We start from the raw sequence: 22,330 nt of genomic DNA, 5'->3' as shown, positions 1-22,330 counted from the left end.
AATGACATAAAGCTGTAGATTTCTCTCTCTCTCTCTCTCTTTCTCTCCCCCCCAAATCCTCAAGAGAGAGAGCTCCATCATTAACATCCAAATTCTTACGTTTATTGCATCGGAGACAACCGACAACCACACCTGTGTTTTCTGCATGCACACACACACAGACACCTCACTCTCTCACACACACACATTATCTACACACCCGTTGGATGGATTTTGCCCCATTTTTAAACCACACCCACGATAAAAGCATCTCTGGACAGAGCAATTCGCCAAGTGGCACCAAGCCTCCTTGGATGGTTGTGTTTATTGTTGACAGGAAAACCCTCCCCCCCCAAACACCCCCCCCTCAAAAAAAGGTGGGATGGGAGGACACCAACCCCCAGCCACGTGTTCAATCCTCTTTGTGGTTGGTTACTTGAAAAAATCAAACCAGAGCAACGGGGTTTAGGATTGGCTGTCAAATAGTGACAGCTCCTGTGGAAAGATGTGTTCCTCCAATGAGAAGCAAGAGGTGGCAAAACCTGGGAGGGAAAATTCCGGCCCCCCTTTCCAGTTTCTTCCAATTGATGTGCCCCAAATCGCCTTGCTCATTCGTGTATTTTTTTTTTAAAAAAAGGAGGACCCTCTGCACATTGTAAGTGGAAGGAGGTGGGTGGGTGGGTGAGGCTGAGATGCCTTCTTCAGCCTCATAGCAACGGCGCCGTTCTCAAACTTGCAGATCTTTGCAAAGAACCGAGAAGAGCATCCCAATGCACAATAAACCGATCCACTGGAGAAACCAGCACATCTCCTTCCAGATCAGGACCGCGGGCAGCAGGCGGAGAGCAAACAAAACAGACCACGGGTGGCGGTAGAAGGGGGTGGCATTTGCCGTGGCTGGTGATCTTTCCGGCGGTTGTGGCACGGAAACGTCGGCGCAGGTGGCAAAGGACCGGGCGCCACCACGGCGCACTACAGGGCCAACGACGCATCGAAGACGGCTTGCGCTGGGGCGATTGGGAAACTAAGGAAGGGGTGGGGTGGAGGGGTGGGGGAGGAAAAAGCAGAGGTTACATACCCTAAAGAGCAACAATTTTCAGAGGGGGTAGCTGTGTCTCTCTATTGCGGCAAAAATAATAATAATCATAGAATCATAGAATAGCAGAGTTGGAAGGGGCCTCTAAAGCCATCTAGTCCAACCCCCTGCTCAAGGCAGGAATCCACCCTAAAGCATCCCTGACAGATGCTTGTCCAGCTGCCTCTAGTGTTGGAGAGCCCACAACCTCCCTAGGTAAATGGAATCCGTTACCTAGGTAGGTGGTGGGCTCTCCCACACTCGAGGCCTTCAAGAGGCAGCTGGATAACCCTCTGTCGGGGATGCTTTAGGGTGGATTCCTGCACTGAGCAGGGGGTTGGACTCGATGGCCTTGTAGGCCCCTTCCAACTCTACTATTCTATGATTCTATGAATTTATTAGTAGTAGTAGTAGTATTACCACCACCACCACCATCATCATTTAAACCTTTGGAGCAGAGGAAGCTGACCTATTATTATTATTATTATTATTATTATTATTATTATTCATTCATTTATTAAATTTCTTTAGCTAAAGCTCTCTGGGCGGTTCACAACAATTAAAACCATCAAATGCAACGTAAGATACAATGCCTCAATAATAATAATAGTAATAATGACGATGTTAGCATTAACACTATTATTAAAAACTATCAGCGCTGTCATTTTCCCATGCTCCTAAGGGTTCAGAATTATAATTGTCGTTCTCGTTGCTGTAATTATGAATATTTTCTAAAACTTTGGAGCAGGGGAAGCTGACCCTTATATCAGGACAGGCTCTTTGCTCATCTCGCCCAGTGTTGCTAGCTCTGACTGTCAGCAGCTCACTCGGGCGGAAAAGGTTTTTTCCCCTCTCAAGTGCTAAATCATGGTGTGTGTTTTAAAACTGGAGATGGCAGGGATTGAACCTGGGGCCTTCTGCATGCAAAGTGGGTGCTCTACCCCTGAGCTAGCCTCCTGCCTTCTGCGTTCCCCCATTATTATTCTTTTAACCTGAAAGCGGGATTGTTTTACACGGGGGGTCTCTCGCCCGGTCCGAAAACACCGCTGGTTCTGGGGGGGTGCAGCGGTTTGCCACGGGGATTTCTCACCTGGCGGGGCTGTGTTCTCAGACGCCCGTCCCTTCTTCCACCTCAGGGGAATCCTCTTCTGGTTCCGCTCTTGGAGCCAGCTGGGCCACGGGGGCGCTTCCCAGGATGCCTCGGCGAAGAACGTAAGGGCAAGAAGGACCGGAAGGGATGTCGGCAAATCCTGCAGGGGAAAGGAAGGCGGGTGTGTTTGAGGGGGCTTTCCTGTTAAGTTCCCTAGCTGCAAAAAAATCCCCTTCCATGTCTGCGTGACGTGGCAACATCTGTACGTTCTGGGCAGTGCCTGCTCCAGGTTTTGGGGAGCCCAGGCAAGGCCCCCTCCCTTCTCCCCACCACGGTCCCCAGCGGCTCTTGTTCCTCCTCGTCATGGCTACCCCTTGCTTGCTTGATGGGAAGAGAGCCCGGGAGCAAGGAGGCGTCTCCTGCTTGTCACCACCACTGCGAGAAGCAAGTGAACAAGCAGGCTGCCAGGTGAAGGAGCGAGCACAGCAGGCTGCTGTCAGTGCGTCCTGGCTGGGGCCATCGGCAGGTGCCTAATCGCGATTCCGGGAGAGGTTCGAAGAGGCCAAGCTGTGGGACTCGTGACCTGGAAAGCTGGACGCAGCCCATCAGCCGTTCTGGGCGGTCTGCAAGAAGCTACACAACCCCTTTTGGGGGCTGCTTGCTTGGGAGCCTCAGGCGTGGAGCGACAAAGAAGACGTCGCAAGCCACGGGAAGATCCGAAGACTGGGCGAGTGGGTTCCAGCCAGCCTGGCGGGTCACACATTGTGCAGCACTGTTCTAGGGTGGTCCCACTGGGCCGCAGCACGGCATGGCGTGAACTGAAAGCACATGACTTAAAAGTGGTGCAGTCAGATGAAACCCGCTCTCAGTGTAAAGCAGTGGTTCCAAAGTGGGCGGTACCACTCCCTTGGGGGATTGCATAGGGGGGAGCTAAGAGGCAAAGGGGCGGCAGGGGGGCGCTCGAGGTGGTCTTTTCCGAGAAGCGCCTCTCCAGAAGGTCTTAAACCCCAGGGACATTTTTATGGGAGAAGGTAGTTTGGTCCCAAGCCATACAGGGGAAGAACCCTTTTAACGGTGAATTGAAATGTTTCAAAAGCACCAAAACGCTAATGAAGAGACATACCCTGCTTGGTGTGCCCTGCCACGCCGGTTGCAAAACAGAGGCGGTCGCTCTCTTTTCCCTCCCTCACTCCCGCGGGGCCTCTAACCGCAGCGTGACGCTCCTTCTCCGTTTCCACATACCCTTCATGACCACCTCGGGAAGCCCGTAAGGTTCATACTGAGTGTCATCAAAAGCAACGGACACACGTTCCCGGCGACGATGACCGTCCTCGGTTTGGGTCTGGACGTTTCTCCGGTTCCCCTGCAACAGGGGCTCCCTCTTCTGGGTGGCTTCAAGAACTGCAAGACATAGTAGCCACAAATAAGAACAGGAGGAGAGTGATTCTGGGGCGGGGGGGGGGGGGCATTTTCCCTCAAGGCACCACGTTTAGCCTGGAGAAGAGAAGATTGAGGGGAGACATGAGAGCACTCTTCAAGGACTTGAAAGGTTGTCACAGAGAGGAGGGCCGGGATCCCTTTTCGATCCTCCCAGAGTGCAGGACACGGAATAATGGGCTCAAGTGACAGGAAGCCAGATTCCGGCTGGACATCAGGAAAAACTTCCTGAGTGTTAGAGCAGTACGACAATGGAACCAGTGACCTAGGGAGGTTGTGGGCTCTCCCACACTAGAGGCCTTCAAGAGGCAGCTGGACAACCATCTGTCAGGGATGCAAACAAGAGGTGTACTAAATCTTCTACCTCCCTTGTGCTGCAAATACATCATCTTAGAGCATAAGGGATCCCTTTGTATTTCCCTTCTAAATATGCTGAGGGCATTGTTTGAAAGCGGAGAGCGGCGAAGGCCTTCCTAAGAGCGGGGAACGTTAGATCTTGTAGATCTTGTGGTAAATACTGACCTGTCTTAAAATGGCAGAACCACAGTGAAGAGGCCTGCATCTGACTGGATAGAACATTATCATAGGTATCTTCCTCGAAGATTCTGTGTCTGACGGACATTTTATCATACAGCAAGAGATTCGGTACAGCCTTGACATACAGTTGTGATAATACTATCCAGGACTGAGCCCACCCTCCTTTCAAGAGCTGTTCAGAAAAACATAGTTTTATCGGGTTATTTTCATTCGAGGTCATCAGTTTTCCCCCATAAAGTATTATTGTTTTATGTATTCTGGCTTTAATAGAGGGCAGGTCTCCTTCCATTCTTATCAGTGCAGATGGTACCCCAACTGGTAGTGCCAGTGTCAGGGACGCTTTAGGGTGGATTCCTGCACTGAGCAGGGGGTTGGACTAGATGGCCTTAGAGGCCCCTTCCAACTCTGCTATTCTATGATTATCTTGGGAAGGGAACATGCAACCCTTTAGTTAATTATTTAGGGTGCAATCTTATGCATGTTTAGACAGAAACCATTCCCCAACCAGCCCTGCTGGGAGTTACAGGACTTCTTTCTGTCTAAACGTGCACAGGATTACACCGTAAATCTTGAATTACGCTCAGTCCAGATGTCTTTATGTTCAGAAAGGACAGTTCTGACGTTTTGAGTCACTGTCCTTTTATTTATTTTTTGCTAGAGTGGTTTTGTTTGTTCGGTTAAGTACATTTATATTCCACCTTTTTTCCATTCTATGCCCTTCCTTACCAGTTTCCACTTCTCCGCTGTTTCTTGAAGAAACCGATTCAAGAGGACCTAGGGCATCGACGCCTTCTCTTTCCCGTGTCTTCCAGTGTGCCAGTTCCTCACGCAGGGTCTGGTTTTCCCGCAGAAGCTGGGCAAGGAAGTTCTCCAGCTGCAGAAGACACAAAGAGAGTCTGGCAGTTATGCATGAAAACAAACACGCTGGGTCTATGAAGACACGGTGCCAAACTATGGTTTGCAGTAACTACAGCTTAGAACCCTAAACTGCGGTTTGAACCTCCAGATGTACAAGACAGGCAAACCAAGGTTTATAGCTGCTTTCAGTGTCCACCCAGGACTTAATTTCAAAGCCAACTCAAAAGACTAGAAGGCACTCTGCAAATTGAAACTTATGCGTTTAACTTTGGATATCTCTGGGTTTTTTTTTTTTTAAGACCTTGAAAACTCCAAGCCAAATATCTCTGCCATCATGAGGGCCAGAAACTTGCTCTCTTTCTTGAAAGAGTTTTAAGACCCCCCCAACATTCCATGCACCGAAAAGCCTCACTTGATCCTGCACTCCCAGCTGCATCTCCTTCTTTCCCTGGGGATGTTCTGCTCGTCCGTCGTCCTGTGCCTGGGCCACGGGGACCTCTGTGGTGTCGCTGCCGGGGAGCATCTCCAAGGCATGTGTGGGGCTGGCTCCATGGGGCTCCTCCGCCCTCTGCCCCAGCAGTGTCCGCAGCCTCTGGGCCTTAGCGTTGGCCATATCAAAGTCCTTCCTGGCGTCTTCCAACTCCCAGCGCAGGCTGTTCATGATCCGGTCTTTTTCCTCCACGTCCGCCAGCAGCTCTTCCACGTGGTGGCTTTGGGTTTCCATGGCTTCCGCCAAGCGTTCCGTCTGTCGCCCCAGCGTGGCCTGCAGGCTTTGAAGCTTCTGCTGGGCCAAGCCGGCCTGGGCCTCAGCTTTGGCCTTCCCGGCCGCTAAGATCCGGAGGTCCTCTCGCAAAGCCTCCACGTTCCTCTCAGGCTCAGGCTTCCCCTCAGCATCAGCCGTTCCTCGGGCCAAAACATGGGGCTCGGTGAAGCCATCTGCTTCAGCTAAGAGCGGGACCAGGATATCCGTTCCCGCTCGGGACTCCTCTACCTCGGAGACTCGCAGCTTAGACTTTTCCTCCAGCTCCTTCTTAGACGCTCCTCCGCTGCCTTCAACCTTCCCTGCCACCGAGTCCTCTCCTTTTCCAAAGTCCCGTTCTTTGAACCCAGCTTGGCCATCACCTTGGAGACCTTGGGAACCTTCTCTCCTTTGCTGGTTTAGTGGCCCCTGTCCCTCTTGGGCCCAGGCCCGGGGCTTCTGCTGCTGCCAGCAAGTCTCAAGGAGGCTTTTACGTTGGCTTTCTGAAGCGTCCAGTCGCCGCTGGAGGGTCAAAACCTCAGCTCGGAGGGCCTGCAACTCCTCCCGGGGACCCTGCTCGGTACTCGGGGCCCGGGGACTCAATAAAGCAAACCCTGAAGGAAGACAGAGAAGGCAGAAGAGAAGCAGCCAACGATCACGGATCTTTAAAAAACATTTGTTGCTGTTTGGTCGTGTGCGTGCGTGTGGGTTTACTGTATTATTATTTAGTATTCTAATCAATTTTTTACGACACCAAGAGGCCTTGTTTATAAGACATCTCGCCAGCATAAGTAATAAATAAAATAAAACTCATAATTCTGCAGTAGGGTGACTCACTTTAAAACACACGCACACAGGCAAAACGCCACGTTTGTAGCCCTGATGGATATGTGGGTTTAAATTTAAAAACTGGGAGCAAACTTGAAGTGAGAAATCCCAGGAGGTGCTTCTAAGGCAGCCTTCCTCAACCTGGGGCGCTCCAGATGTGTTGGACTACAACTCCCAGAATGCCCCAGCCGGCTGGCTGGGGCATTCTGGGAGATGCAGTCCAACACATCTGGAGCGCCCCAGGTTGAGGAAGGCTGTTCTAAGGGGAGTAGAGGTTTAGCAGGACTTGGAATAGTAAAATGGTTTGGCTTCCATATTATCCACAGATTCTTATCCCCTTTGTTCCACCCCAATACTGCTGCTCCATACAGAACATCTTCTGTGTACCTAATCTCAAACTCCGTGTTCTGTTCTTCCATTCCCCTGATTTTTAAAAGCTTGCACACAATATAGGCTGGGTTCACACAACACGACAAACCAGAGTATGAGTTGAGTACGGGTTGTTGCTGAACCGTGGGTTGTTGCGTTGTGTGAACCCAGCCCCACTGACAAGCAGCTAGACATCAGGAAAAACTTCCTGACTGTTAGAGCAGTGCGACAATGGAACCCGTGACCTAGGGAGGTTGTGGGCTCTCCCACAGTAGAGGCCTTCAAGAGGCAGCTGGACAACCCTCTGTCAGGGATGCTTTAGGGGTGGATTCCTGCATTGAGCAGGGGGTTGGACTGGATGGCCATCAAAGCCCCCAGGCATCTTCACATCTTGTGGCCCCGAATTCTATAGGTTGATTGTTTCCTGAACCTGATGCTAATGAAATCCATGGAGTGACTGCAAGTTCTTATATCATGAAAGGGAGAGAAACATTTCACTCTGTTCTCTTCAGACTACATGGGCCTTTGTCATCTTCTACCCATTAATCTCATTGTTATCTTCCACCCATTAAACCCATTAAGCAATATAATGGAACCAGTGACCTAGGGAGGTGGTGGGCTCTCCCACACTAGAGGCCTTCAAGAGGCAGCTGGACAACCCTCTGTCAGGGATGCTTTAGGGTGGATTCCTGCATTGAACAGAGGGTTGGACTCGATGGCCTTGTAGGCCCCTTCCAACTCTGCCATTCTATGATTCTAAGCCATGGTTTGTTAACCACCAACAACCCATGAAGAGAATCCATGATTTATTGATGGGTTGTGAACTGTGGGTTGTTCATAGTTAACAAACCATGATGTGTTAGCACGGCTTTTCCTTCCATTTATTCGCTCCTCCTCCCCTTCCTTCTGACTCTCTCTTTTCTTTCCTCCTCTCCCCTATCTATACAGTCTTTTATTTCTCCTCTTACAAAAAAATATTTTTCTTGTTCTGTCTTTCTCCCCTTTGGGAGTAAGTATTGGGGACACCTAAAATTTAAAAACCAAAACGGACACTTCCACGTGCAAAATAAATAAGCACAAAAGCAGCACGCAACTGGAGTTATTCTGGTTGCGGAATTTGGTGCGGTTTCAGTGCGGAATTCGGAGGTCGGCCTTCTCCAGCCTGGTGCCCTCCCGATGTGTTGGGACTGCAACTCTGAGGCTACACAATCCAACCGGCTCTGACAGAGGTATTTCTCACCTTTTTGTTTGCTGGGGGCGCCCCGTTTCTCAGCCAGCTGTTCCAAGCGAGAGGAGCTGACGCTACGACGGCTCCCACCGGAAGGCACCCTCTCCAGTCCCAACAGGCCCTGTTTTGGAAAGTGGTGCAAAAGCAGAAGTGAAGGGCACAGCAGAAACGTTGCCTACCCCACTCCAGAAGGTAGGAAAGGTTGGGCGTTCGTCAGGACCCGCAAGAACAGCAGGCAGCCCACTGTTCTAACTGGGCTACCGTTTCATGTTTGCACAGGGTATCCAAGATTATGAGAATTCTCAGTGTGCATGTCCTGAGGGTACTGGGCCTGAGGGCTTATGCCAGAAGTGGGCAATTCATGGCCTGGGAGTGGCTCACAGCCCCTGGCCTCTCCCACTGCAGCCCTGAATCTTTAAAAAATTGGGGTGGGGTGCGTTTTACAGACAAAACGGCACTCCATTTTAGAGCACTAAAAAGGTCAGATTTAGCTTGCAAGCAAAGCTAAATTCAAGCGCTACGGAATAGTCTGTCATCAAATTTCAGTGGCAAACTGACGATATTTTAAATATTCAACACTATTCCCACCAGTGCAGCCTGTGGGGGGAGAAGGTCCCGGGGGGGGGGGAGAAGTGGCCTCTAACAGTTGCCCCTCGCTGGCTTACGCCATGATAAATTTGCCAGACTTTAGGCTACCGCAAGGCTCTCTGTTGTTTTCGCCAGCCAAAACGAACAATCCCAACTCTGACTGAGCAGGATGGAACAGTGGTCTGACAGCGTCATACGAAGACCTGTAGGACGGGATTATGCAGCGGCAGAAAGGGGGAAGAATCATAGAATCATAGAATAGCAGAGTTGGAAGGGGCCTACAAGGCCATTGAGTCCAACCCCCTGCTCAATGCAGGAATCCACCTTGCAGCCATGAGGCAGCTGGACAACCATCTGTCAGGGATGCTTTAGGGTGGATTCCTGCACTGAGCAGGGAGTTGGACTCAATGGCCTTAGTGGCCCCTTCCAACTCCGCTATTCTATGATTCTATCCTCACAACAAGCCTAGGATGAGAGTCAGTGACTGGCGGCCCAAAGTTGCCCAGTCAGATTCATGGCCAAGTGGAGGCTAGGACCTGGCCAATACTTGAACCACTACGCCACACTGACTCTCTTCGTCGCTCTGGATTGGGCCAGGCACGTGAAAACAGAACGTTGCTTCTCAGTGCTGGTCCCCAGAGAGCGTGAGAGAGGGCGGGCGTGAGGATGGGGCGTTGGGGATACCAAACCATCACCTTCTGCTGGTCCCTGCTTCGGCGGTGGGCACCCACGTCCTCCGACAGCCGCCTTCCTCTATTTTCTGGGGGGGCCACCTGGCACAGAAGAAAACATCCTATTTATTTATTTATTACATTTATATACTGCCCCACAGCCGAAGCTCTCTGGGCGGTTGACAAAAGTTAAAACATTAAACATTATTATTATTATTATTATTATTATTATTATTATTATTATTTATTTATATAGCACCATCAAAAAGTATACAAAATTTAAAAACCATCAGAAACATAAAAACGACAGTATAAAAACAACAGTGTTTGGGAGGAGGGAAGGAAGGCCACACTCTAACTTTAAACTCCCTGATCTGAGCAAAAGCTAGGAAACAGTTGTGTTTTGACAGCTCAGGGAGTCAAGACCCACCAAAATAGATCAGGTTGGGGACCGGAGCTCAGAGAGAGCACCTGCTTCGTGCACAAAAAGTAGCCGCTTCAATCCCCGCCATCTCCAGCTAGAAGGAGCAGACAGCATTCGGGAAAGAGAGAAGCAAGGCTTACCCTCACACCAGCCATGGAATGCATGACATCCTAAGAGCGTGCCCAGAGCGCCAATTCCCCACTGATTAGCCATCCACATCAGCCGTAGCATCTCTAGAGAGTGGTGTAGTGGTTAGAAAATTGGACTGGGAGTCGGGAGATTCGGGTTCTAGTCCCCGCATGGCCATGAAGCTCAACGGGTGAGTTCGGGCCAGTCACGGACTCTCAGCCCAGCCTACCTCACAGGGTTGTTGTGAGGATAAAATGAAGAGGAGGAGGAGGAGGGCCACGTAAGCTGATTTGGGTTCCTTGCAAGAGCGTCGGATCTGGGCCCACGCCTTCTGCTGGTGTAAAGCTCCCCGGGCGTCGCAGCCAAGAGCTCAGCTGCCTGGATTGGGTCGCTTTGCAGTCAGCATCTCTCGCAAGCGCCCTGACCCTGAAACCGCGACGGCTGCCAAGGCCCCCTTTGCACTGTTCCCGAAGAGCAGCTTGTAAAAAAACACTCTGCAGATGAGCTGGAACCTCGTTAAATTCTCCGCCCGCAGATTGGGCGGCAGGGAGGGCAGAGGGTGGCGGTGGGGGAGGAGGAACCCATTTGGGCTGCTGCCCTCAGCGGCGAGCTCCTTGCAAGTAAACGCAGGACATAATTAATGACCCTAATAACTTTGTCGGCTCAGGACGAGGGACGAGGGCTTGAAGCCTTGTAAAGACGTCAAGCGGCGCGGCAGGAACGGTGGCTGCTTTGTCACAGGACCTGGCAAAGCGAGGAAGCCTTGATGCGGCAGGTTTCCGTGGGGCAGAGGCTGCCCCATAGGCGGAGTCGCATCCCGTAGCCCCACGGGGTAGCCTGGTGAAGAGCAATGCATCGATCGCATGCAGGGGGTTGGACTTGATGGCCTTATAGGCCCCTTCCAACTCTGCTATTCTATGATTCTAGGGTTTTGGAGGAAGGGGCCGGAGCTCAAAGGAGTCCCTAAACCCCTTCACCTAATTAAAACCTACCTCTTAATCCCGAAGGATGAGCAAGTAAAGAGAGCTGCTGTAATACTCTAGTTGGGACTGGGTAACTCAACCATGAAGCTGTTACTGGGTGATCCTGGTGCCAGTCTCTGACCTGGTTCACATGTAAGAACAACCTACAGTACTAGCTGAGTCTAGGTTGCCGTTGAAGCATGGCTTGTCGTTTACATGCAAACCCTGCACTATGGCTTAACTACGGATTCTTAAACACAAGCAACCCAGAGTTCACAACCGAACAATAAACCGTAAGTTCTCTTCCCGGGCTGTTTGTAGTTAACAACCCATGGTTAAACCATAGTGCAGTTTGCACGTAACGACAATCCACAATGTGCACGCTTAGAGGAAAGTCACTACACCTGCCAGGTTCTGGGGCTGAACACGTATTTTAGAAATTCAGTCCTGTTTGGCAGGGACTCTAAAACAATTTGTTCAGCATTATACTGACGGGCTCTATATACTTTTTTAAACAAAACGCTCTTACACGTTGCAGTCCATGCAAGTTAAGAACATCAGAAGAGCCCAGATGTTGGATCAGACCCAGGGCCCATCTAGTCCAGCGTTCTGTTCACACAGGGGCTGACCAGCTGTTGACCAGGGACCTCAAAGCAGGATAAGAGCGCAACAGCATCCTCCCACCCATGTTCCCCAGCAACTGGTGTATATAGGCCTACTGCCTCCAATACTGGATGTAGCTTATAGCCATCAGTCTAATCCCTTTTAATGCCATCCAAGTCAAGGGCCATCACTACTTCTTGCGGTAGGCCTGTTGACACCAGGTTGTCACAGCCTCCATCACCTGCGACTCTGAGTAATCATAGAATCGCAGAGTTGGAAGGGGCCTATAAGGCCATGGAGTCCAACCCCCTGCTCAGTGCAGGAATCCACCCTAAAGCATCCCTGACAGATGCTTGTCCAGCTGCCTCTTGAAGGCCTCTAGTGTGGGAGAGCCCACAACCTCCCTAGGTAACTGGTTCCATTGTCGTACTGCTCTAAAAGTCAGGAAGTTTTTCCTGATGTCCAGCCGGAATCTGGCTTCCTTTAACTTGAGCCCGTTATTCCGTGTCCTGCACTCTGGGAGGATCGAGAAGAGATCCTGGCCCTCCTCTGTGTGACGACCTTTTAAGTATTTGAAGAGTGCTCTCATGTCTCCCCTCAATCTTCATGCAAGAGGCCCCTGGAATCTGGCCCGAAGGTGTGCAAAGGTTTCTGCACACAGAGGATTCTGGGGGAGGGCGGAGAAGAGAGTTCGTTCCAGACAAATGTGTGCCTCGGAATATTCTGGAGAGCTTCCTACCTCATGCTTGTACACGTGGGTCGCACCAGGTGACCACTAACCATCCCTAGTCAGGGAGAACCTCAAGGAACAACAGGAAAGAACTACAGGCCAACACAGACTTCTACAACCACCGCGCCGGAGAAGTCTGTGGGGTGACTTCTGCATTGCAGCACTGCTTCTGCGTCCCTTCGTATTTCAGTTATTAACAAGCAGAGCCCAGAGGGCCGGCGATTCGCATAGAACTGAGTTATTAAACAGAACAAAAAAAAAAGCAGATGGAGCGTTCAATTAAAACAGCAGAGGATGCGAACGGGTCCAAATCTCCCTCTGGCTGTCGTCTCTCAAGAACGGCCTTGGGGGGGAGGCAAACCTCTGAGGCACCGTCCCCCTCCATCCGTAAAGCTGGAATACTAACGACCCACCTCGCAGGGCTGTTTGTGGTGATGGATGAGGTCATTATGGCGAGGCGTTCGCCCGGACACCCTGCGCAGCTGAACGCACCATAGATAACGTCAACAGAGCAACTTGGATAGGATAAGAAGAGCCCGTGGCCTTTCATGCTCTCTAGATTTAATGCCCTGCTTTATGTATGGAAAAAAGGAAAAAGGAAAGGAACCTCTCGTGCAAGCACTGAGTCATTACTGACTCTTGGAGGGACGCCAGCTTTCGCTGACGTTTTCTTGGCAGGCCTTATAGCGCGGTGGTTCGCCGTTGCCTTCCCCGGCCGTGATTACCTTTCCCCCAGCTAACTGGGTACTCATTTTACCGACCTCGGGAGGATGGAAGGCTGAGTCGACCCGAGCCGGCTGCCTGAGAACCAGCTTCCGCTGGGATCGAACTCAGGCCGTGGGGAGAGTTTCGGCTGCAGAAACTGCTGCTTTACAGCTCTAAGTATGCATTAAACAATAAGGGTGACAGTGGTGTTTCATGTATACGTTTGGCTGGGAGTAGATATTTATGTTGTCTTCGAAGCGTCTGTAAATGCATTCACTCACTTCTCTGTTAACGTCGACAACCGACCAGGGGTGGGTGGATTTGCTGCCTGCCTGCACAAGCGTCACTCGTCCTGGGCCCAAAGACCCTCAGGGCCCGAATCTATTTCCCAACCCCTGGATCTATTCCACAGAGCCTGGGGTGCCCCGCTAGAAGGTGGGCTTTTTTCTCCCCTTCCCAGACGCGGCAGCGACCCCCCTGCCAAACCTTCCTCTGCATGGCAATAAAGTTTAGAGTGGGGTGGGGTGGAAAACGCTTTCCCCACGGGATCAGGGGGGGCAAATTAATTGAAGGCTTTCTTTTAATTGAGTCGATACGGATGGGAAATTCATTAGCTGGCTTTGCCGTCTTTGAAATGTAAATACACCCTAGTAATTATTCCTAAATTTGCATACACAGCTTTAAAATAGCAGTGGCAACTTATGGGCCTCGGCCCCGAATCTCTACATTTCCAAGACACGTCCCTGCATGCCTGATTCCGCAAGGACAGGAGGTTTGGTCAAGTGGGCAACCACGGCTGTGCAGGCTGGCGCGTGGGGAGTTGGGCGCTTCGCCTTCCTCCGGCCTGCTCACCTCAGCCTGGCCTCCACGCTGCTTCTTCCACTGAGCCAGTTCGGCTCTGGTCAGCTCTAGCTGCCCCTGCATGTTCCAAAGTTCCCGTTCCTTCTCTTGGGTCCTGGTCTCTGCTTTGGCGAGTGCCAGCCTCAGCTCTGGATGGTGGAGGGGGGAAAAGCGAGACAGACACAGAGTAAAGGGGGAATCCTCGCTGTCACTCCAGATTCTAGATGATCGCATCCACTAGGCCAGGTGAAGGCAGCCTGCAGCCCTAAAGCTGGAAGTAGCCCTCGGCCTAATTTCATCCGGCCCTCTGCAAGCATTCATTTCGGACCTCTGGCAAGAGGGATTTCTCCTTCCTGCACTGGCAGCCCACTGGATGGGGAGGAAGAGAGAGACAAATGGGGGAACGGGGGGCAGGGGGGAGCGAGAGACGAAGGGGGTTACAGAGAGGGTGATACACAGAGGGGGTGGCAAAGAATGAAAAACAGAGGGTATAAGAGAGACAGAAAGAAAAGGAGTGTCAGAGGCAGCAAAAGAAAAGGGGGTGTCATAGAGAGGGAGAGACAGAAAGAAAAGGGGGTGTCAGAGAGAGGGAGAGACAGAAAGAAAAGGGGGTGTCAGAGTGAGAGAAAAAGGGGGTGTCAGAGAGAGCGAGAGACAGAAAGAAAAGGGGGTGTCAGAGTGAGAGAAAAAGGGGGTGTCATAGAGAGCAAGAGACAGAAAGAAAAGGGGTGTCATAGAGAGGGAGAGACAGAAAGAAAAGGGGGTGTCAGAGTGAGAGAAAAAGGGGGCGTCATAGAGAAGGAGAGAAAGAAAGAAAAGGGGGTGTCAGAGTGAGAAAAAAGGGGGTGTCATAGAGAAGGAGAGACAGAAAGAAAAGGGTGTCAGAGTGAGAGGAAAAGGGGGTGATATAGAGAGCGAGAGACAGCGAGAAAAGGGGACACGGAGAGTGAGAGACAACGGGGGGTGACAGAGAGAGCGAGAGACTGAAAGAAAAGGGGTGACTGCTTAACTCTGGCCCCACTTCCTGCCAGCATGCCCCCATAGATTTATGCCTGAGGGAGTGCAGCCCTGTGACAGAACTGTAGGGACCCCACCCCTACTGGTCCAGCATGGCACTTATTATAAATAGCCGTAACAACGAGTCACCTGCAAGCAGTTAGGGGCACCGCAGAAAGACGCCTCGCAGGCGACTCGAGTGAGCGAGCCAAGTCTCATGGATTAAAGGTCCCAATACCTTGGTTATCTTTCTTTAGCCTCTCTCCTGCGGATGCCAGTTCTGCTGCCAACGACCGGGCTTCCTCGCCGTTCTCTGTAGGAACGGGGTTCCCAGGTAGGGCGCCAGGCCAAGCCATTCCTTGCTGCGGGATCTCCTTCTCCCAGGGACCCCCAAGTGCAGAAGTGCTGCGCTGAATCTTCTGGAAAGCAGGGCGCGGGATGGGGGGGAGAAGGAAGGTGGAGTTTTATGGTCCAGGGCCACCTTTTGAAACAGGAGTGGGGATCTTTTTTCAGGCCGTGGGCCCAGCATTTCGTAGCTTAAAGTCTTTGCCTTAAGAGAGGCAATCCAACCTTTTTCGGGGGCGGGGGGACTGCACAAAAGTTGCGACTGCCCTTCGGTGGTTAGGGGGAAAGGATTGAGCCCAGAGGAGCGGGGTGTGGCCATTTGGGGAACCCCAGCAGGCCAGATGGAGACCCCACGAGCATTGGATCTGGCCTCCGGGGCTAAGCTTCCCTGCCCCTGTTTTAAAGCTTTGGTCAAAATTAAGCAAAGCCCAAGATGGTGGGGGCATTTCAAACACTCACGTTTGCTCCCGCTTCAAGGCTTTTGCTAGGCTCCGCTTTGAGCTCAACGCCACCTGTGGAGCAGAGGGCGATTTCACTTGCACCTATCCATCGAATCATAGAATAGCAGAGTTGGAAGGGGCCTACGAGGCCACCGAGTCCAACCCCCTGCTCAATGCAGGAATCCACCCTAAAGCATCCCTGACAGATGCTTGTCCAGCTGCCTCTTGAAGGCCTCTAGTGTGGGAGAGCCCACCACCTCCCTAGGTCACTGGTTCCATTGTCATACTGCTCTAACAGTCAGGAAGTTTTTCCTGATGTTCAGCCGGAATCTGGCTTCCTTTAACTTCAGCCCATTATTCCGTGTCCTGCACTCTGGGAGGATCAAGAAGAGATCCTGGCCCTCCTCTGTGCGACAACCTTTCAAGTACTTGAAGAGGGCTATCATGTCTCCCCTCCATCTTCTCTTCTCCAGGCCAAACATGCCCCGTTCTTTCAGTCTCTCTTCATAGGGCTTTGTTTCCAGACCCCTGATCATCCTGGTTGCCCTCCTCTGCCTTATCCCTCTACTATCCTTATTCAATTCCCTCACCCAGTGTCCAACCCAGGAGTTGGTTGGTGTGTGTGTATGTGTGTCAGGATTCCCTCCCGACCTTTCAATTGCTCTGGAGCTGGCCTCGAGACCACGATAGCGGGTGTGTTGTCCCCCCCAAACCTCATTTCTCAAACTGGCAGCCCCTCCTTTCCAACCCCCATGCCAAAGAGGTCAGAGTCTTCCGCCCTGACGGTCTTCCTGCGATGCTTTGGCTGCTAATTCTGTCTCCATCTGGCAAAGCCTCCCTAATCCCTGAGGCCTGGCGGAGGAAGGAGCGGCTCTCGCTTGCCGTGGCCTAAAGAAACCCCGGACCGTTTCCTCCCTAGGTTGGCTCGGTTACCTTCGGCCCACGGCGTGGGGGAACCCCAGCGGGGAGGCGGGAGAGCCGGATGGGATTGAGACTGCAGCTTTTCCAGTTCTAGCTGGCACCTGGAGGGAAGAGAGAAGGATGGAGAAAGACGCCCGGGGCCAGAGGTCGCACCGTAGGTAGCGCAAGTCACAGGTGTGGAAACTCAGGCCTGCCCAAAGAGGGCAGGCTGTTCTGCCCTCTTCTCTTTGCCCCACGCTTTCTCCATGCAAGCACTGAGTCATTACTGACTCTTGGAGGGACGCCAGCTTTCGCTGACGTTTTCTTGGCAAGCCTTATAGCGGGGTGGTTTGCCGTTGCCTTCCCCGGCCGTGATTCCCTTTCCCCCAGCTAACTGGGTACTCATTTTACCGACCTCGGGAGGATGGAAGGCTGAGTCGACTTGAGCCGGCTGCCTGAGAACCAGCTTCCGCTGGGATCGAACTCAGGCCGTGGGGAGAGTTTCAGCTGCAGAAACGGCTGCTTTACCGCTCTGCCCCACTCAAGGGGTTTCCCCGCTCTTTCAGGGTTGTTGTAAGGGTGACCGAGTTAATGTATACAAAGCCCTTTGCATGCTCTCAACGCCAGAAATTATTTTCAAAAGGGGGGGGGGAATCTACTACCTCTGCATAGACGATGCAGATTGAACAAATAGCCACGTATCTGCTTTCTCTGTACAGCTTCGTTTGCACCTGTTAGTCATCAGGAGTGGCAAGTGGCTGGGCACTGAAGCCTACCCTGCTCAGCCTTCCCCTCTCTGGCTTCTGTGATTCCGTCAAGCGTTGCCCACACGCTTTCTCGACACAGCCTTAAGGGCTAGAAACTTTATTCCTTTTAAAGCCGTTATTCCTAGGATATTTTCCTGCTTGGGCTGTAGGATGCTCTAGGTGCAGGTCAGAAATACATAGAGGGTCGATCAATTCAAGCCGAGGTCAGAGCACATGCAGTCCATCAGTCCAGAGGGTCAGGCAAGAACAGGAGTCGTCACAATAAACAGGCAAAGGTCCAGGGATGGTGCTACCATAGAGGCCACTCAGGTAAGGGGGGCACTAAACGCCGCACCTGGAAGCCGCTCTCCCACAGCGGCTCCGAGAGGGCGACTTCTGGGCGCGCCGTTCCGAAGCCGCCCGCCCGCCCCAGCATCCTGGCTTGGCTTCGGCTGGGCGCTCACCCAGCCGAAGCAAAGCCATGCCTGCCCCCCCACTCTAGCGTCCTAGCTTCGCTTTGGCTGGGTGGGCGCCGAAGCGAAGCCAGAACGCTGGGGTAGGGGGGCGGGCGGGCGGCTTCGGAACGGCACGCCCGGAAGTCACTCTCCCAGAGCGGCTTCCGGCCGGGTGCGCCGTTCCAAAGCTGCTGGCCGGCCCCCCACCCCACCCCAGTGTCCTGGCTTCGCTTCGGCTGGGCGGGCAAGATGGCGCCCCGTGCCCAGGTACGCTGGGGTGGGGTGGGTGGGTGAAAGCTGCCTAGGGTGCAAAATAGTCTGGCACGGCCCTGCAAAGGTCGAAACACCATAAGCAGTCAGTACTTTACACAGTCCGGAGAGAGAGTCGGTAGGCAGTCCAAAAGGTCAGGAAACAGGATATCCGGCAAGGCAAGGTTCAGGAAACAAGGTACAAGGCAGGAGGCACCAAAGCTGTTCCAATGCTGGCTGATTCCGAATGCAGGCTTTTAAGCTCAGAGCCTGTTGGGCCCCACCCAGAGCTCAGCTGCAGTCATCAAAGCTCTCCTTTCAGAGCCCTACACCTGAGGAGACCCTTTCTCCCTGAGGAGACCTTTTCTGCAGGCAAGCACTCCATCGCACAGGAGCCTTACTCGCCTGTCACTTGAGGCAACGTCACTCCTGGGGGTCAGGGGGGCGCTCAACCTCTGCCTCAGAGACGGAGTCCCTTTCTCCTGGCAGGGATGGTCCTTCAAATACCTCCCCTGAGGGCTCTGGCTCCTGCGGGTCAGATGGTGGTCTGGGGCTTCGGCTTCTGGGGCACCCTGGGCTTCTGGGGCCTCTAGCATCTCCTCTGAGGAGGACTCCTCAAGCAAGGGCATGACAGATATGGATTCCAGCAACAGCCACCAAATTCTGCACACGGCTTCTTTGCCCTCGCAGCGCCAATCCCACTGCTGGCACCAACACCTTTTTACATTACTTTATATTATCCATTTTTTTAACCCATTTCACTTATTTATTTTAGCTGATCTTTTTACTCGTTTTGATTATGCCGAATCGCGACGGCTTCTCGCTTTTAGCAATAAAGGTTTCGTTCATTTCCAGCCTGTACCTGCGCAGTTCTTCTTCGAGTTCTGCTTGGCGGCGGGTTGCCTGTGCTAGCTGAGCCTTCAGGCAGCTCAGCTGGGTTTCTTTCGCTTGCAGCTCCTGCACCAAGCGCTGGCGGCCACGCTCCATCTGCTCACAAGCGTCAGTCAAGCTCCGGTTCTGCTGGGAGAGAAGGACCCATGAGGTTCTCTCTTCTTCGTGCTGCAAAGTACAGTGGAAGATAAAAAGCAGAGTTGTTATACATCCTGCCGTTGTGGGTCATTCCTCTTCCCAAAACCATCAGTCACATCAGCATGCAGGAACCAGATGTCGACATTAATAAATTATGCAATTTTTGCATAGTTTTGCATGATTTCTCCTGATCCCAATCTTGAGTTTTTCGATTTGGGTGTATATGAGTAATTTGCCAAGAAAGGAGGAGTTGGAATAAGTTTGCCAGGTTTTTCCGCACTATCATTAATCATTAATCAGGTGGCTACTAGGAGCAGGGCCTTCTCCGCTGTGGCACCGCGGCTGTGGAACGAACTCCCTAGAGAGGTCCGCCTGGCGCCTACACTGCACTCCTTCCATCGCCAGCTGAAGACCTTTTGATTCTCTCAGGATTTTAACACTTCATTTTAACTTAAATTTAAATTTTACTCTTCTAATTCTGTATTTTAATCCTATATCAATTTCTGCTGCGTGGTTTTGTCCTGGTTGTGCTTTTTAGACTGTATTTTATATTTGAGTTTTTAGACTATTGGTTGTTTCATTATGGTTTAAATTTTTTGTGAACCGCCCAGAGAGCTTCGGCTATTGGGCGCTATAAAAATGTAATGAATAAATAAATAAAATAAATTGTAAGCCTCCCAGAGAGCTTTGGCTTTGGGGAGGAATATAAATGTAAATAATAATAATAATCCAAAAACCCTAAATGTTCTCACACTTCTGCCATCTACTGCAAATCTCCAGTCTGTCACAGATCCACCAGGCAGCCTCAAGGAAAACCTTTGTCTAACCTTCAAACCCTCCCACCAGAAATATGGAAGAATAACCCAATAGCCTTCCTTTTAGGGCTGCTGTTAGGATCGCTGAGGGGATGCATGCAAAGCGCATTAAATGTTAGGAGAACATCAAAGTAGCTAAGACGAGGATCAAACCAGCCTACTGGTTAAACGCATGAGTTACATTCTTGGTTCAAATATCTCAGGTCAGCCATAAACCTCCAAAGTTCCCGTCTTCAAGGGACGCCACACATGAAGAGTATTGCAGCAGTCCAGTGAGGACGTTATCAGAGCATGGACTACTGTTGCCAAGTTATCTCATTCCAGGAATGGTTGTAGTTGGCGAACCTGCTTTCTGGTGCTGTAGTGATGGCTTTGTTGTACTTTACCGTGTATTGGTAATTCTAGACTTATTTATTATTATTTATTTATTATTTATTTATTTATTTATTACATTTTTATACCGCCCAACAGCTGAAGCTCTCTGGGCGGTTCACTTATGATTTTAAGGGCGTTGCGTCGTTTTCATAAGGGTTGTTAATTGTCCTGGTCTCCTTGCAAGGAAGGCCAGGATAGAAATATCAATAAAACTATATAAATAAATACTGTCTCTCTGGCTCATGTCCCCAGTGACACAGGGGCAGGGGGAATAAATAATGAACAATGACGATGTCCTACCTTACAGAGCTCTCGTCAGGACTGGCAAGATAACATTAGTGAAACACATCCCACCCAAAAAGTCGTATGTGGGGTTAGAATATCCTAAGTCCAATTCTTAGCCGGGCTATGAACTGTCAAGCCGTAATAATTAAGATCAATAACCAACCGCGGACTTTATTAATATAAATAATCAACTGCCGACTTTACTTTTGAAGCATCAACGATTCCTTTAGCCCCTTGTCTGTGTTTGGGGGGGAGGGATAACATAGAATCATAGAATAGCAGAGTTGGAAGGGGCCTACAAGGCCATCGAGTCCAACCCCCTGCTCAATGCAGGGATCCACCCTAAAGCATCCCTGACAGATGGTTGTCCAGCTGCCTCTTGAAGGCCTCTAGTGTGGGAGAGCCACCTCCCTAAGTCATTGGTTCCATTGTCGTACTGCTCTAACAGTCAGGAAGTTTTTCCTGATGTCCAGCTGGAATCTGGTTTCCTTTAACTTGAGCCCATTATTCCATGTCCTGCACTCTGGGAGGATCGAGAAGAGATCCTGGCCCTCCTCTGTGTGACAACCTTTCAAGGATTTGAAGAGTCCTACCATGTCTCCCTTCAATCTCCTCTACGCCAGGCTAAACAGGCCCAGTTCTTTCAGCCTCTCCTCATAGGGCTTTGTTTCCAGACCCCTGATCATCCTGGTTGCCCTCCTCTGAACCCGCTCCAGCTTGTCTGCGTCCTTCTTGAATTGTGGAGCCCAGAACTGGACGCAATACTCAATAACGTTGGCCTACCTTACAGGGTTCTCGTAAGGATGACTCCGAAGAGCTCTTGATACTGCAGAAATGGCATATATTATATCTAAAGACAGCAGTTGATTAATACTCGGCCCCAAACAAGAACCTCTCGTGCGGATGCGCCCAGGCGATGCAACGCCCCCCACCCCAGCGCAAACGCGCTGCTCCGGACCCCCGTCCCGTTTCACCTTCTGCCGCTGCTTGTGCATCATGGCCTCCAGCGTGTCCAGTTGCACCTGCTTCTGCTGCCGTTCCTTCTGCAAACGCTCCAGGCGTTGTTCCACTTCGGTGATGGCCCGCAAGGCCCGGGCTGGCAGCCCTACCTTCCATTCCTCGCCGGGCCAGCTCATGGTGTTGAAGGACGCCGAGCTGGGCCTGCCGCTCCTACGCCAAGCCGGCTGGGATCACGACGGCCTCCCTTCCCACACCCATTCAGCACCACTCCCTCTAGCCTCCAAGGACAGATTGCTGGGATTAAAAAGGCAGCAAAGGCTTTACCGCAGCGTCACGGCAGAGCTGACAGGAGGAGCCTCCCTATGCACGGAAGCGGCAGATGGGGGCAGGAGGAGGTCAGCCTGCACTGAAGGGGGGGTGTCCCACATGTTCTGCATGCTCTCTCCCCCTCTCTCAGCATCAGAAGTATGATTTGCCATAGCGTCCGGGGGTTCAATTAAAAGTTTCTGGGCCTTAGCCCCTTCTTCTCCGAGCTCTCCAGGGAAGGGACTTAAAATAGTATCAGAATGCAGAATTAGAACCCAGGGTTCGAGTTCAGTTCAAGCCCACCCCCGGCCTTCTCTCCACATTCCAAAAACGTTCCTAGTTTTCCCAGCATGTTCTTTCTAAAGCCTCGGTGACCTGGCTCGCTCTTTTCCACAGGAGACCAACGCAGGTACGCAGGTAATCAAATCAATGCGTTTTGAAACAGGTGGGAATTGGCACAGAACTTGCACTCAAAACTAATGTCCCTTTCAATACAACTGTTAAAGATACAGGAGCCCTGTCCTCCTTTTCATAGAATAGCAGAGTTGGAAGGGGCCTACAAAGCCATCTAGTCCAACCCCCTGCTCAATGCAGGAATCCACCCTAAAGCATCCCTGACACGTGGCTGTCCAGCTGC

The 22,330-nt window shown here is 51.6% G+C and overlaps 1 protein-coding gene across 1 annotated transcript; it reads right to left on the bottom strand.

Moving 5' to 3' along the window:
- Positions 1-389: 389 nt before the first annotated feature.
- On the bottom strand, positions 390-21,631 carry LOC134411956 (centromere protein F-like). Its single transcript, XM_063145682.1, has 13 exons — positions 21,402-21,631; positions 18,786-18,982; positions 16,507-16,595; positions 15,593-15,645; positions 15,027-15,207; positions 13,805-13,941; positions 9,424-9,501; positions 8,153-8,261; positions 5,389-6,329; positions 4,845-4,992; positions 3,387-3,545; positions 2,145-2,304; positions 390-1,003 (listed from the first exon to the last, which is right to left on the bottom strand). Exons 1-12 carry the CDS (start codon positions 21,561-21,563, stop codon positions 2,162-2,164), a joined length of 2,397 nt encoding a protein of 798 aa, XP_063001752.1. The 5' UTR covers positions 21,564-21,631; the 3' UTR covers positions 390-1,003; positions 2,145-2,161.
- Positions 21,632-22,330: the final 699 nt, after the last annotated feature.

This window comes from Elgaria multicarinata, chromosome 21, assembly GCF_023053635.1.
Source record: "Elgaria multicarinata webbii isolate HBS135686 ecotype San Diego chromosome 21, rElgMul1.1.pri, whole genome shotgun sequence".
NCBI lineage: Eukaryota > Metazoa > Chordata > Lepidosauria > Squamata > Anguidae > Elgaria > Elgaria multicarinata.
The sequence above is the reverse complement of the archived record's forward strand: the minus strand, read 5'-3'. Positions and strand labels throughout refer to the sequence as shown.